Source organism: Panthera uncia, chromosome A2, assembly GCF_023721935.1.
Source record: "Panthera uncia isolate 11264 chromosome A2, Puncia_PCG_1.0, whole genome shotgun sequence".
Taxonomy (NCBI): domain Eukaryota; kingdom Metazoa; phylum Chordata; class Mammalia; order Carnivora; family Felidae; genus Panthera; species Panthera uncia.
Genome location: NC_064816.1, coordinates 75737392 through 75754031, shown reverse-complemented (window position 1 = coordinate 75754031; position 16640 = coordinate 75737392). Strand labels below are relative to the sequence as shown.

General features: G+C 40.1%; 1 protein-coding gene across 2 annotated transcripts in view; it reads right to left on the bottom strand.

Moving 5' to 3' along the window:
• The window catches only part of PUS7 (pseudouridine synthase 7), a 54927-nt gene that overhangs the window by 6419 nt on the left and 31868 nt on the right, over window positions 1-16640 (bottom strand). For both annotated transcript variants that reach the window (XM_049642802.1, XM_049642803.1), the window contains exons 8-11: window positions 11670-11798; window positions 10665-10790; window positions 2049-2110; window positions 797-957 (exon numbers count right to left, since the gene is read on the bottom strand). In XM_049642802.1, coding sequence (XP_049498759.1) covers window positions 797-957; window positions 2049-2110; window positions 10665-10790; window positions 11670-11798 — 478 coding nt within the window. The remainder of the gene's footprint in view (window positions 1-796; window positions 958-2048; window positions 2111-10664; window positions 10791-11669; window positions 11799-16640) is intronic.

Below are 16640 nucleotides of genomic sequence, written 5' to 3'. Positions count from 1 at the left end.
AACTCCTCCGACTACGGGGTGCTCATGGTCAGCTTCCATGGCGGCAGCTCCCACATGTTCATGCAAATAAAGCAAGTCCTGTGGAGCTCACACCCTAAACCAAAGACACCGCCCTCAAACTCTAGAAATTCACACATTGGTTAGTTACACAGCAAACAGTGCTTCCTTCCTGCTAATGGCCGTGGAGGGAGAAAATCTGAATGACGGAACTGATAACTGACTTCATGCAGTAAAAATTCTTTCTCGTTTACCAGGGGAAGAGTAAATGAGACGTTAAGTTTAAGAGTTAACCTTTAGTCCACTAGGGATCACAGCCATCTGAACACTGGCAGAGGCCACACTTGCCAAGATGGTACCCACTCCTGAACAACCACGAAGAAACCAAACTAAAATGTAATCACTGGGCGCTTCCCGTGCAACCTCTTACTGAGGCAGGTTACAGTCCCGATGCTGGACAATGATCAAGAAGTGCACTCTAAGATGGATTCTGAATTTCTCAAGTAGCAAGATACTGGATTTAAATTAAATTTCCTTGTAGGCAGTATTTACCACTTTCATGCTTTTCTCAGCCCTCCATGTGAATAACTGTTGCCAACGCCACCCACACCCACCACCCTCCCTCGTCACCATTCAGGGTACACACAAGGATCACTCAGGTAACACACGTCTCCGAGATCACCAAAGGATCCTTATTTACCTTCCGCTCTTCTAAAATTTAGTAAAATATTTAAAGGTAAAATTTAAAAAGCATTAAGCCACCTCAAGTCATTTGCCTGACTTCACAAATAGCACTCACTATGCCAAATGCAGAGACTATATTCTTCATTCCATATTTTGAAAGTCCTCGCAGCAGTTGCCCTTCCACACACCTTTTGACAGGTAGTTTTCTGAGGGCAGCAGCTGGGTCTTTGGTCTTCGCCCACTCTTCCCTGCACTTAACCAAGTAGCCCTTTTCAGCTGGGGGAAAAAAAAGTTGTGTTAAAACAATTTATGAAATGGACGCATTTCCGTAACTTTAACGCGCTTCCTAGAGAACACAAAATTAGAAAATGCTCTTTGTAACACAGGTACCCTGAACAGATTCTGCTCATTGAGAATACCTGTCAGGAGGTGAGAAGGTGGGACGGGGAGAATGTACAGAACGAAACAGCTTCGTTGATATTAGTCCCCCCACCACCTCCAGTATTGAAAGTCCATTACTGTCCCCTTATCACGGCTGATTTAACAGAAGACAAAACCCAGGGAGCCTTTTCTCCTTTCTCTTTTTCTACTGTGTTGGCAAATTTGATAGGAACTCTCCTTAAAAGTAGGCAACTTTATCTCTTTAATTTGGAAATGAATAATTACCCAAAGGGACTAAATATTTTGATAATTTGTAAAGTAGTATTTAAATCATTTTTTAGATGATATGAATTTAGACGTACTTTCTGGAAAGTAACAAACTAAAATCTTCAACACTTTTTGCCCAGTTTTTAATTTCTACTACACTATGCTTTAACAAATTAACCACAAGTGAGATGTGTTTGGATTCCTGCATGTTCAGGGATTTAGTAGTGTATGGGGCAAAAGAAATATATTTATGAATTAATATATTAGATGAACTAAAGAGCTAAATAAACACAGGATACAAATTATAAATCTCAAATATATACATAAAATTTGTGAAAAAATAAACTATCCTTTTAATTTTAGTGTAAAAACAATTAAAAAAAATTTTTTTAACGTTTATTTATTTTTGAGACAGAGAGAGACAGAGCATGAATGGGGGAGGGACAGAGAGAGAGGGAGACACAGAATCTGAAGCAGGCTCCAGGCTCTGAGCTGTCAGCACAGAGCCTGACACGGGGCTGGAATTCACAGAGTGGGAGATCATGACCTGAGCTCAGGTCAGACGCCCAACCGACTGAGCCACCCAGGCGCCCCAAAAACAATTTTTAAAATTTCTGAAATACCTACCTAATATACACAGATATTTTTATTCAAAGCAATTCCACAAATACCTAACAAGATATTCTATTTTTTTTCATTAACATGAATTTTATTCTTACCTCCAGAACGGGGTTTCAATATTAAATCCGTGACTTCAGTCCAGGAATTCTGTAATATAGCTCTAAAATTAAACAGCATTTATTTTACTTTAATTTTTTTTTACTTAATTTTACATTATTTTAATTTTGCATTAAGATAAATTTTATATGCTGAAGTTTGTGGAGTAAAAAATTGTGTTAATTCTATATATTTTATTAAACTTAAAAATAAGCTGAAAAACTAATGATATAGGTTTCAAATGTAAATGAGAAAAGAACTCGAGAGAAGAAAATTAAGAATGTTTACTTATTAACATTTAACATCACATCAACTTTTATTTTTATTTATTTATTTAAATGTTTATTTATTTTGAGGGAGTGAGAGAGAGGGAGGGTGGGTGCAGAGAGAGGGTGGGGAGAGAATCCCAAGCAGTCTCCACACTGTCATCACACAGCCTGATGCAGGGCTCGATCCCATGAACCACAAGATCATGATTTGAGCCAAAACCAAGAGTTGGTCGCTTAACCAGTTGAGCCACCCAGATGCCCCTTATGTCACAGGTTTTAAAAGCTATAATAGTAAATACTACCAAGTCATTAAGCGTTAAACATGGTATCTGTACAAATCTGTACTAAAACTTATTTGAAGCCTCTCAAGAAATTTCTCCCCTGTGTTAAATACCTTCTTGCCTAGACAAAGAGTAACACTTTATCCTTCCCTATTATTCTGGCCCAAATGGAAACATCTTTACTTTTGTTGATTATAAGTTATACATGCTTCTTAAAAATTAAACAGTACATAAGAAAGGTTACCTGTAATCTAATTTAACACTTTATTATTTTTTAATGTTCATTTATTTTTAGAGATAGAGTGTGAGTGGGGGAGGGGAAGAGAGAGAGGGAGATACAGGATCAGAAGCAGGCTCCAGGCTCCTAGCTGTCAGCACAGAGCCTGACGTGGGGCTTGAACTCACAGACCGCGAGATCATGATCTGAGCCGAAGTCGGACACTTAACTGACTGAGCCATTCAGGTGCCCCTAAATTAACACTTTAGAATGTATTTTTCATGACTTTTTAAAAAAAGATTTTTAAGTAATCTCTATATCCAACATGAGGACTGAACTCACAACCCTGAAATTTAAGAGTCATGTGCTACACCGACTGAGCCAGCCAGACACCCCCATGACTTTTCTTGATACATCTATAAGTGTACACAATTTTTTCTTTAACTTTTATTGTACTATCTTTTGCCTTGCAAAATCTATTTTGCCTATCATATCTGCAATTTTTTTCTGTTAAGATATTTGGTCTTGGGAGTTATGCTTAGAGAGGCCTTCCTGACCATAAGAATATAGAAATACCTATTAATTTTAGTTTTAGTTAACTAGGGTTTTAATTTTTCATATTTAAGTTAACCTATACAGGATACTTTTGTATATTAAAGTGTATAAAATGCTGTTTGGTATCCAATGATGTGCTCATATGGATTATTTATCCACTAATGTGATTAATTACATAACAGATTTTCTACTACTGGCCATCCTTGCATTCCTGGAACAAGCCATGCTCTATCAGTCTTTAAAGATTCTCCTGGGTGACACATGTAGCTGGCTAGGCTATCTGCAACACCTCCCAAGAGAAGAGAGTTCTAACTCAGGACTAGGCATTGGTCTGCCAGGTATCATAGAAGGAGCTGTCTTTATTCAAAAACCTTTGTTATCTGGCTGGCCACTTGATTTTGTAAATACTTTTATTGTAAAACAGCTGCGCTCAGCCATTTACACACTGTGTATGACTGGTTCACACTGTTTTAACAGTGGAGGTGAGTCGTTCTATGAACGCTCCACGGCCCACAAAGCCTAAAACATTTACTATGTGGCCCTTGGCAGAACAAGTCTGCCAACAAGTGGTACAATATATGGCAAAGTTTAAGATGCCACCATATACATGCAAGTTCCATATACACTGCCATATTAAATATTCGCAGATTTGGTTACAATAGGCCATTCTATCTGGCCCACTACACATTAAGATGTTTTCTACTTTTCCTATGTTCTCTTTCTTTACCTTCCTTTTTTTAAAAATTTTTAAATCTTTATTTATTATTTTTGAGAGAGAGAAACAGCACGAGCAGGGGAAGAACGGAGAGAGAGGGAAACACAGAATCCGAAGCAAGCTCCAGGGGCTCAAACCTATGAACCGTGAGATCATGACCTGAGCCGAAGTTGGACACTTAACCGACTGAGCTACCCAGCCGCCCTATTATTTACCTTCCTTTTTTAAAAAATTGTATAAAATACATATAACATCGAACTCGTCATTTTAGCCACTTTGAAGTGTACAGTTCTATGGCACGAAGTACGTTCATATTGCCGTAAACAGGACTACCTGCCTCCAGAACTTTTACATCTTCCTCAACTGAAACTCTGCACACATTAAACATTATTCCCATCTCTTCCTCCTCCCAGCTCCTGGCAACCAGCACTCCACCTTGCGTATACGTCTAACCATTCTAGGTCCTCATGTAAGAGGAATTAGTTATTTGTCCTTTTGTGACTGGCTAATTTAGCATAAAGGTCTTATAATCTTGTAGCATGTGTCACAAATTCCTTCCTGTCAAGGCTGAATGATATTCCATTGTATCTATGTACCATGTTTTGTTTATGCATTCACTTGTTAATGGAAAGTTGGTTGCTTCCTTCTTCTGACTATTGTGAACAGTGCTCAAAAACATAGGCATATAAATATCTGTTGAGTGTTTGCTTTCACTTCTTTTGGGTATATACTCATAAATGGAATTTATGGACCATACGCTAATTCTACATTTAATTTTTGAAGAGACACCGTATCATTTTCCATACAGACTGTACCACTTATATTCCTACCAGCAGCGCACAAGGGTTCCCATTTCCCCACATGTTCAACACTTGTTTTATTGTCTTTTTTTTTAACTAATGGCATTTCAAATGGGTATAGAGTATCTCATTGTGATTTTGATTTGCATTTCCTTAATGATTGGTAATACTGAGCATCTTTTCATTATTAGCTTATTAGTCATTAATGTATCTTCTTGGAAGAGGGGCGCCTGGGTGGCTCGGTTGGGTGTCTCGCTTCAGCTCAGGTCATGATCTCACGGTCTGTGAGTTCAAGTCCCCCGTCAGTCTCTCTGCTGACAGCTCAGAGTCTGGAGCCTGCTTCGGATTTTCTGTCTCCCTCTCTATCTGCCTCTCCCCTGCTCACATTGTCTCTCTCAAAAATAAACGTTACAAAAATTTAAAAAAATATATCTTCTTAGAAGAAAGGTCAAGTTCTTTGCCCATTTTAAATCAGGTTATTTTGTTGTTGTGTTGTAGGAACTCTATATATTTTGGATATTAACCCCTCTTCAGATATATAATTTGCAAACATTTTCTCCCCTTCTGTGGGGTTGCTTTTTCATTCTGTTGATAGTGTCCTTTGGACACAAAAACTTTTTATTTTCTTAAATTTAAGTTTTATTTAAGTTCTAGTTAACATACTGTGAAATACTGGTTTAAGGAGAATTCAGTGATTCATCACTTCCATACAACACCCAGTGCTCATCACAAGTGCTCTCCTTAGAACCCATCACCCAACTATCTCATCTCCCACGGAGCTCCCTCGATCAACCCTGTTTGTTCTCTATCATTAAGAGTTTCTTGTGGTTTATTTGCCTCTCTTCCCTTCCCCCCACCCCTTCCATACATTCATCTATTTTGTTTCTTAAATTTCACATATGTGTGAAATCATATAGTATTTGTCTTTCTCTGACTTATTTTGCTTAGCATGATATGTGCTAGCTTCATCCACATCATTGCAAATGGTGAGATTTCATTCTTTGTGAAGGCTGAATAATATTCCATTGTACATATATACACCACATCTTCTTTATCCATTCATCAGTCAATGGACATTTGGGCTCTCTCCATAGTTTGGCTATTGTTGATAATGCTGCTATGAACACTGGGGTGCAGGTACCCCTTTGAATTTTATTTTTGTATTCCTTGGGGAAATACCTAATAGTGCAATTGCTGGATCATAGGGTAGTTCTTTTTTTTTTTTTTTTTTAATTTTTTTAAATGTTTATTTATTTTTGAGACAGAGAGAGACACAGCATGAACGGGGGAGGGGCAGAGAGAGAGGGAGACACAGAATCGGAAGCAAGCTCCAGGCTCTGAGCTGTCAGCCCAGAGCCCGACGCGGGGCTCGAACTCACGGACCGCAAGATCGTGACCTGAGCTGAAGTCGGACGCTTAACCGACTGAGCCACCCAGACGCCCCAGGGTAGTTCTATTTTTAGTTTTAAGGAACCTCCATACTGTTCTCCAGAGTGGCTGCACCAGTTTTCATTCCCACCAACAATGCAAGAGGGTTCCTGTTTTTCTTCACACCCTTGCCAATATCTGTTGCTTCTTGTGTAATTCTAGCCATTCTGGTAGGTGTGAGGTGGTATCCCATCATGTTTTTGATTTGTATTTCTGTCTGTATTTTGATTTGTATTTTGATGATGAGTGATGTTGAGCATCTTTTCATGTGTCTGTTAGCCATCTGGATATTATACACAAATATCTTAAATTTTATGGAGTCCAACCTATTTTTTTCTTTTGGTGTTATAACCAAGAAATTGGCAACCAAATGTCATGAGGTTTTCCCCTGTTTTCTTCTAATTTTATAGTTGTAGCTCTTATGTTTAGGTCTTTGATCTATATTAATTCTGGTAAATGGTGTATGATAAGGGTCCAACTTCATTTTTTAATGTTTATACCCAATTTCCCCGACACAACTTATTGAAAAGACAGTCCTTTACCATTGAATGGTCTTGTCATCCTTGTTATTTGACCATATATGCAAAGATTTATTATACCTTTAAAGAAAAATGTTTTACTTAGGTGTAATTCATGTATCCATATAATTCATCCATTTAAGTACACAATATAATGGCTTATGGTATACTCACAGAATTGTGCAACGTTACACAATCAATTCTGGAACATTTTTATCACCCAAAAAGAAATCCTGCACCCATGAGCAGTCACTATTACTCCTCCCCCAGACCTAGGCACCATTAATCAACCTCCTTTCTCTATGGATTTGTGTAATCTGGATAACTCATATAAATGCATCCTACAGTATTTTGCCTTTTGTGACTAGCTTCTTTCACTTAGCATGTTTTCAAGGTTTATCCGTGTCGTAGCAAGTATCAGTACTCCATTCTCTTATTGTCCCTTTGTTTTAAGGGGGGTGGGGGAGGGATAGAGGAGGAGAGAGAGAATCTTAAGCAGGCTCCATAGCCAGCCTGGAGCCCAGCTCAGGGCTCGATCTCACGAATCATGAGATCATGACCTGAGCCAAAATCAAGAGTCAGAGGCTTGGGGCACCTGGGTGGCTCAGTCAGCTGAACTTCTGACTCTTGGTTTTGGCTCAGGTCATGGTCTCACAGTTGGTGGATTTGAGTCCCATGTGGTGGTCACAGTATAGAGCCTGCTTGGGATTCTCTCTCCCTTTGCAAATAAATAAAACTTAAAAAAAAAAAAAAAAAGAGCTGGAGGCTTAACCAACTGAGCCACCCAGGTGCTCATCGTTTATTTTTATTGTTGAATAATATTCCATTGTATGGATACATCACATTTTGTTTATCCATTTATCAGTTGATGGGCATCTGGGTCGTTTCCCTTTTTCTGGCTGCTATAAACATTGGTGTAAACTTTTGTATGACGCACGTTTTCAAATTCTTGAGTATATACCTAGAAGTGCAATAGCTGAGTTATATGGTACTTGGTGTAGAGGACTAGCCAGGCTGTTATCCAAAATAGGTGTACTATTTTACATTTTTACCAGCAGGGCATGCAGGTTCCAATTTCTTCACATCCTCACCAACACTTTTTATTGTAAGTCTTTTTGACTTTAGCCATCATAGTGGATGTGAAGTGATAGCTCATTGGGGTTTTAAATTGCTTTTCCCTAATGATTAGTGATTCCCTAATGATGTTGAACATCTTTCCGTGTGCTTTCTGGCCATTAATCTATGTTCTTTGGAGAAATGTCTACTCAGATCACCTGTTTTTATTTTAGTTATTTATTTTTTTTTTGGAGACAGAGTGTGCACGTGTATGTGAGTGGGGGAGGGGCAAAAGCAGAGAGAGAGAGAGAGAGAGAGAGAGAGAGAGAGAGAGAGAGAGAGAATATCTTAAGCAGGCTCCATGTGGGCTTGTCACAGACCCTGGGATCATGACCTGAGCCGAAATCAAGAGTCAGACACTCAAAAGACTGAGCCACCGAGGTGCCTCTCACTTGCCCGTTTTTAGACTGTCATTTGTCCTTGTGTCTTTGCTTTGTAAGAGTTCTTTAAAAATCCTGGATGGAAGTCACCCTTCCAAAACTCGAAACTAAGGGTTTTGTTTTTTGTTTTTGTTTTCCTATGATGGTAACAGTGGGCTTCTTTGAAGCTAGGAAATATTCTTATGTTGTGGAAGCTGTTGATTTGGGATTCTAAATGCACTGTATACTCATACTGTATACTTAAGGCATGCCATGCAATTTTTGCTCCTTTATATTTTTGATAAATCTGACCTCATTTTCATTAATCATTTTACACTACCTTTGGAGTACAAAATTTGCAGGGTCCCACCGCTGTTCTTCTGCCAAATTCATTACAAATTCAAAAGTTGATACAGTTTTTCCTTAAATATTCTGTCCCATAATACAATTAACATCTTCACTATCTTTATCAATGTCCTTTGGCCATTTAGCAAGATTGAAAACATCATCATTTATTATCTAATAATAATGATTACCAGTTACTTTAGTTTTCTTCTTGGCAAAAATTCTTTCTGTGCTTAGGATGCTTTAGTTTTAAAATATTACTTTCTGGGGATGCTTGGATGGCTCAGTTGTTTGAGCTTTTGACTTCTGATTTTGACTCAGGTCATGATCCCAGGGTCATGGGATGGAGCCCTGCATCAGACTCCACGGTGAGCATGGAGCCTGCTCAAGATTCTCTCTCTCTCTCTCTCTCTCTCTCTCTCTCAAATAAAATATTATTTCTGCTTATTGAGCACTTACTGTATTTAAGGCATAGAAATAGATGCTGCATAGACACCATGTCATTTCCATTTCACCACCCTGTGGGGTTAGTATTATGACCTCCATTTTACAGATGAGTAGTCTGAGGCTCAAAACCCAAGTCTGACTTTACTGCCTGAGCTTTTAACTTTTACAACACTGCCTAGAGGTAGAGGAATACTACATCACAGATTTTTATCATGTTGTGTTTTTAAAAACACATGAACAGATGCAACTTCGTGTAGTCGGCTGCTGCAACCATGCACTGGAAGTCCAGAAAAGTCCTCTGTTCCTAGGACTACGGAGGAAAACTGGTGAGCTCCAGCAAACCCCAAGCCTAAATTTCACCTTTGCTACAACAGGGGTTTGAAACCCAAGGAAGAATGCAAACTATGTAAGCTCTCAGATTACCACCAACTCATAACCTCTACAATCCTAACTCCCATGAGAATGATTACTTTATGTAACACAGTCTACAGGACAGCAGGGCAGCATATACAGGTTTAGGTTTATGAAACCAAGTATTTAGTTATTTTTCAGGTTAATTTACTTACTTATTAAGTAACCTCTACACCCAACATGGAGCTCGAATAACGCCGAGAGTCTGTTTATTGATGGAATCCCCACCCTACCTTACCCTAGAGGGATTCCCTATTTACTGCCTAAAAGAGAATCAGATTTCTTTTTAATTTTTAAATATTTATTTTTGAGATAAGGAGTATAACCAGGGGAGGGGCAGAGAGAGAAGGGGACAGAGGATCTGGAGCGGGCTCTGCGCTGACAGCAGTGAGCCTGATGTGGGCTCAACCTCATGAACAGTGAGATCATGACCTATGCTCAAATGACTGAGCCACCCAGGCGCCCCAAGAGAATCAGATTTCTTAAAATAAATTTTACCACGCAATTTATATCCTATGCCACTGTCTTTAAAGGTGGGAGAGTGGAGATGTAAGTTTAATAAACTGGGAAGTGCTTGTTAACAGAGATCACAAACTACACCATCTCTGTCAGGCTACTCTGGGTCGCAGTCACCCAACTGCTTATTGTACTGAGCCAAGATTTACCTATAAAAAAAAACTAAAAACAGAATCCCCAATGGGAGAAAAACTTACTTTTTGGGTTATATCCTTCTGAACACTGATGTATTTTTATTTTTTCCATGTACATGTATTATCTTAAAACACAAAAAAATTAGAAGGATATTATGGATCAGTTGATGAGATACACTGGTTCATTTGGCCCAGACATGAATAGTTATAAATGACAGCAACAGGGCACCTGGGTGGCTCAGTTGGTTAAGTGTGACTTCAGCTCAGGTCATCATCTCATGGTTTATAAGTTTGAGTCCTGTGTCGGGCTCTGTGCTGACAGTTCAGAGCCTGGAGCCTGCTTCGGATCCTGTGTTTCCCCTCTCTCTCTGCCCCTACCCTACTCACGGTCTCTCTCTCAAAAATAAATAAACATTAAAATAAATTTAAAAATCACAGCAACAAAAAATCTTTCTTCTTTTTTTATGAGAGCTCTTTTAGACAAAAGTTAAGGAATGAAATACAAACCTTCCAACTTGATATGTGGGGACAGCGGTAGTTCCAAATCTTTGCATTCCATAGTAGTTAATAAATCCAATCTCCTTGAGAGAGTTCATGGCTTGCTGAACTTGTTCATCAGTTCCTGTTATATTTCTGTTAAGGGCCCAAATTTCCCAGAAAAAAATTTAGTGAAACACATTCATGGATACATATCATAAATGATATGGCTTAGCTTCCATGCCTTTCCCCTTTTTTTAAAAAAGGTTTTAGGGCTGCCCTGGGTGGCTCAGTCGGTTAAGCGTCTGACTTCAGCTCAGGTCATGATCTCCCGGTTCACAGGTTCAAGCCTGGCATCAGGCTCTATGCTGACAGAACCTAGAGCCTGCTTCAGATTTTATGTCCCTCTCTCTCTCTGCCCCTCCCCCATTCAAACTCTCACTCAAAAATAAAGAAACATTAAAAATTTTTTTTTAAGTTTTATTTAAGTAATCTCTACACCCCACGTGGAGCTCGAACTCATGACTCCGATATCAAGAGTCACATGCTCTTCCTACTGAGCCAGCCAGGTGCTCCTCCCTGCCTTTCCCTTATCCCCGGTAGCCTTCTCTCTACCTCCTGAGGACTCTTTTCTTTTTTTAAATTGTAAATGGAAGCTCTGTACCCACTAAACAATAGCTCTCCTTTCCCCCTCCTACGCCAGGCCCCAGGTAACCTCTACTCTATTTCTTGTGTCTGTGAGTGCGCCCATCCAGGTACTGCATGTAGGTGGAAGCACAGCCTCTTGATCTTTAAACCCTGTGTTGGAAGCAGACAGCTTCTCTCCAAAGGAAGGGCTGAGTTCTGAGAGGTGAGGGGGCGTTGGTACAAATACTCCAGCAGTACTTGCTCTCCCGGCCCTATGGGGCTCTGCTCTGCCTTCCTTTCCTGCCACACCTGTTAGTGCCAGCTCACCTGGGTTGATCACTGGTGCAAACAGACGTGAGGTGCTCCAGCAAGACCCTCTAGTCTGCATTCCTACCTGCAGTTCTTTACCTGAGGACAACAGTGAAGTGGTTCCCTTGAAGCTCTCCCAATTTCAGAGGGTTTTTCTGATAGCTGAAATTCCCTAGCTTAAAGTTCATCAAGCACTTGTTCAAGTGGGCAAGTCTTTGAGCAGTTATTCTAAAAAATATAAAATAAAAAAAGGAACACAAAGAGATCATGAAATACTGCCTCACTGAAAAATAGTCCAGGACTCTTGTTACTTGTTTCTACTTGAAACCAGACTGCAGCACGCTATGAAGAGTGAAAAAGGCACCCCAGCAGCTAGGGTGAGCGTTACTTTCCATTTTTCTCTGGACTGTTCCTCCAGCAAAATGATACTGGTTCATTCTTATTGGACAGATGTAACCTGGGCCATATTTATACTCATAAAGCCTCAAGTTATTTATAATGAGTAATGGGACAATCATATAGGCACAATCTGCTACTTTTTGTGACGGGGGAAGGGTGCGGCAAGGGGATAAGAGCAGAGAGCAATCCCATACAACTGCAGAGATTGTTATTAAACATTTTAAAGAGTCAGTCCCATTTTCAGAAAAATATTGTAATCTTGCTACAGGAAACTTGGAAAAGTACAAAGAAAGGCAATTTATAGTTTCATTACCTGAAAACAATGTTAATATCTAACTTTGTAATTCCTCCCATTCTTTTTTTTTTCATTCTTTTCTTTTTCTTTTTTTTAAAGTTTGAGAGAGAGAGGGAGAGAGAAGGGGAGGGGCAGAGAGAGAGAGAGAGAGAGTGAGAGAGAATCTGAAGCATGCTTTTTCACTGTAAGCGCTGAGCCTGATGTGGGGCTCAAACCCACAAACCATGAGATCATGACCTGAGCTGAAATCAAGAGTCAGACACTTAACCAACTGAACCACCCAGGTACCCCTCCAGTCTTTTCTTCTTAAACACATGATAGATATAGACAGACAGATAGATAGACAGACAGATAGAGATGGAATCTTACCACGAATGTGTACCTTGCTATAATTTAAAAGGTATTAGAAAGTGTTCATGAAAAATCCCTAAGTAGTAATACATGTAGAAAAACAAATAGAGGACTGAAAAACTTTTGTCCTTTCTCCAGCCCTTAACAACTCTCCCCACCAGTAGCCAATGTTAATAGCTCCTCATGTTTCCTTCCAGAAACACTTTCTGTATATAGAAGCATGTAAGTACCTACTGTCTCCTCTAAGTATTTTTTGGGACGCTTTTAACATAAATGTCATATATATGGAAAAATACACAACTCATAAGTGTTCTGCTTGATGAATTTTCACAAAGTAAACACGACCATGTAACTAATACCCAGATCCTCCCTTTTAGAAAACAAATTTCATTACATTATAAATTGTTCAGCATCTTGCTTTTTTCACTTAAAAATGAATATCTGATGGGGTGCCTGAATGGCTCAGTCGGTTAATCGTCTGACTTTGGCTCAGGTCATGATCTCGTAGCTTGTGGGTCTGAGCCCTGTGTTGGAATCTGCACTGATAGCCTACTTGGAATGCTCTCTCCTTTTCTCTGCCCCTCCCCCCCCTGCACTTTCTCTCTCAAAATAAACTTCAAAAAAAACAATGAAAATCCGAGGTTTACTTTATTCACGCAGTACTTCTGAAGCTGCCTCGTTCTTTGGCCAGCGGCACAAGGATGGCTGCTGTCCTACATGGATATTCAATCCTTTACGTGACCAGTCTCCTTTGAAGGGCATTTAAATTGCTACCTATCTTTTGCTATCACACACAATTCTATAGAAAATAACCTTACACATACTTCTTTGTGCATCTATATAGGTACATGACTGGAATAAATCCCTAGATGTGGATTTAAAATTTTAATCCCTATTGCCCTCCAAAAATGTTTTATTGGGGCGCCTGGGTGGCTCAGTCGGTTAAGCGTCCGACTTCAGCTCAGGTCATGATCTCATGGTCCGTGAGTTCGAGCCCTGTGTCGGGCTCTGTGCTGACTGCTCAGAGCCTGGAGCCTGTTTCGGATTCTGTGTCTCCCTCTCTCTCTGACCCTCCCCCATTCATGCTCTGTCTCTCTCTGTCTCAAAAATGAACGGTAAAAAAAAAAATTTTTTTTTAATTAAAAAAAAAAATGTTTTATCAATTTATGTTCCCACTATTAATATGTAAGTGCTTGCTGCTGCCTCATCCCTGTGTCTCCTCCCATAGCATATTATAAACCTTTTTGAGCTCTGCCAGTCTGTTAAGAATGGTATTTTATCTTGGTTTTTACCTACATACTTCCTACTGCAAGGGACATTTAAACATTTCTACATATGTTGACTGCGAACTGCCTGTTTCTTCTGTTACCTATTTTTTTAACCTATTTCTAAGATGTGTTTACTTATTTAGAGAGAGTGAGAGCTCAAACGTGTACATGAACAAGGGGTGGGCAGAGAGGAAAGATACAGAATCTCAAGCAGGGTCTGCGCTGTTAGCGCAGAGCCTGATGCCGGGCTTGATCTCATGAACCACGAGACTGTGACCTGAGCCGAAATCAAGAGCTAGGATGCTCAACCAAGTAAGTCATACAGGTGCCGCTGCCACCCGCGCCCCCCCCCCACCCGCCTCTGCCTTTTTTAAACCTATTTTTGATATTATTTTTCTTGCTGTTTTTATATAGTAAGGTAATCTCTTTACCACACGTTTTGCAAATAGTAACTCCCATTTTGTGAATTTAGAGTAGTTTATACTTCAGAAAATTTCCTGATTGTTAAATTATAAAAATTCAAATGACAGAAAAGTGGCAACAATGTAATGAACCTTATACTTTGCAGGGAGATTGACCAAATGTTAACTTTTCCCAAGATTTACTTTACATCTCTTTCTAGATCTATAAACACCCACAAAGTAAATGCTTGACTGACCCATGTGAGTTAGTTGCAGACATCACACCTTACTCCTAGAGAGCTGTGTGTGTGTCTCCTAGAACAGGCAGTTGCCTGCCTAACCAAGCAGGTCACGCTCAGGAAGCCTAACATGAAATTCCACACTACCAACAAGCAATCCATATCCAAACTCACTCAATTACCCAGTAACACAATTTCGATTTTTTTTAAGCTCCTAAAATTCAAGATCTAACCGAGGACCACATACTCCCATTGGGACATCCAGTTATTCGCCATTAAGGTATCTGGATCTGCCCAGCCTTTTGCGTTACGTTGGTATCGGGCTTTTAGCAGAATCCAGGCCAGCTGTTTTACACCATGCCTTTACATTTGGATTTGCCTGATTGACGCCTCGTGATTAGACTTAGGTACACATATTACGTAGGTGATACTGTGGTTTTGGTGTATCACAGCAAAAGGCAATAATGTTCAGTCTGTCCATCACTGATGGTATAAACTTAATCACTGGGTTATGATGGTACTTGCTAGGTTTTTCTACTGTAATGGGACCTTTCTCTCTTTTCCCCTACCATCCATCCATCCATCCATTCATCCATCCATCCATCCACTTAAAAATGTTTATTAGTGGGGCACCTGGGTGGCGCAGTCGGTTAAGCGCCCGACTTCAGCCAGGTCACGATCTCGCGGTCCGTGAGTTCGAGCCCCGCGTCAGGCTCTGGGCTGATGGCTCGGAGCCTGGAGCCTGTTTCCGATTCTGTGTCTCCCTCTCTCTCTGCCCCTCCCCCGTTCATGCTCTGTCTCTCTCTGTCCCAAAAATAAATAAAAAATGTTGAGAAAAAAAAAATTAAAAAAAAAAAATGTTTATTAGTTTTGAGAGAAAGAAAGAGAACATCAGCAGGAGAGAGGCAGAGAGAGGGGGACAGAGGATTAAAGCGGGCTCTACAGTGACAGCAGAGAGCCTGATGTGGGGATCAAACTCAGGAACTGTGAGATCCTGACCTGAACTGAGATGCTTAACCGACTGAACCACCCCAGGCGCCCCTTCCTTTCTTTGTAATTAGTAAACTGAAGGGTGGTATTTTAAAAACTGGGCAACTACCCTGTTCTCCCACAGTCTTGCATCAGCTTGTTCAGGTATCTGAGAATTCATATTGCCTGAAGCAAATACTACTGGATTGATGTGTTTTTCTGTACTACCACTCCTGCTTTAGCTGGCATTCTTCCGTAAATAAGGACTATATAGTAAAACTGTAGTTATGTTCATGAATATTTTTTTAGTAGGTCTGGGATTTAAGTCATCCTTAGAAAGAGTATTCCTAGTTGGAGATTATTAAAGTACGTTAAGTAGAGTACGTTTACAGTTGTTTTCCTAGTAAGAAGGGCACTTCTGTTTTGTTTTGGCTTAGAGTAGTGATTACTTTTTATCATGGCTCATTTAGAGCAGAGTCGACCTCCATGGGTTCACTAACCCACTAATTTTCACTACTGGGTTTTTACAAGTTTCCACTGGTTGTGGAGAAAAACAGAACTCTGGGCACTGTTGTTCCAGGGGCTGAGGGGGAGCTTCCGTTTCTCGCTCCCCAGCCCACCTCTGATGCAAAAAGTGGATGGTTTAGGAAGGAGCAGGATAGGTGATGCTCACTCAGGTTTTCCTGTTCTCGCCACCTGCTTTACACCATGCAGCTTGTCGTGCTAAGCAACAAGGAGGTCAAGGGAAGAAAAGGGCAAGTGTTTTTCACACACAGACTGGCAACCAGGTCAGCTGCAGCTCAGTGGCTTGGACTCCACATTTTAAAATAACAGCATCACATGTGCCATTTTGATTTATGTCCTTTTAAAAAGGTACACTGTGGGGGCACCTGTGTGGCTCAGTCAGCTAAGTGTCCAACTTTGGTTCAGTTAATGATCTCACAATTCACGGGTTCGGGCTCCGCATTGGGCTCTGTGCTGACAGCTCAGAGCCTGGAGCCTGCTTCGGATTCTGGGTCTCCTTCTTTCTCTGCCCCTCCCCTGCTTGCACTGTCTCTCTCCCTCTCAAAAATAAACAAACATCAAAAAACTTTTTTTTAAATAATAAAAATAAATTTTTTAAATGTTTATTTTTGAAAGAAAGAGAA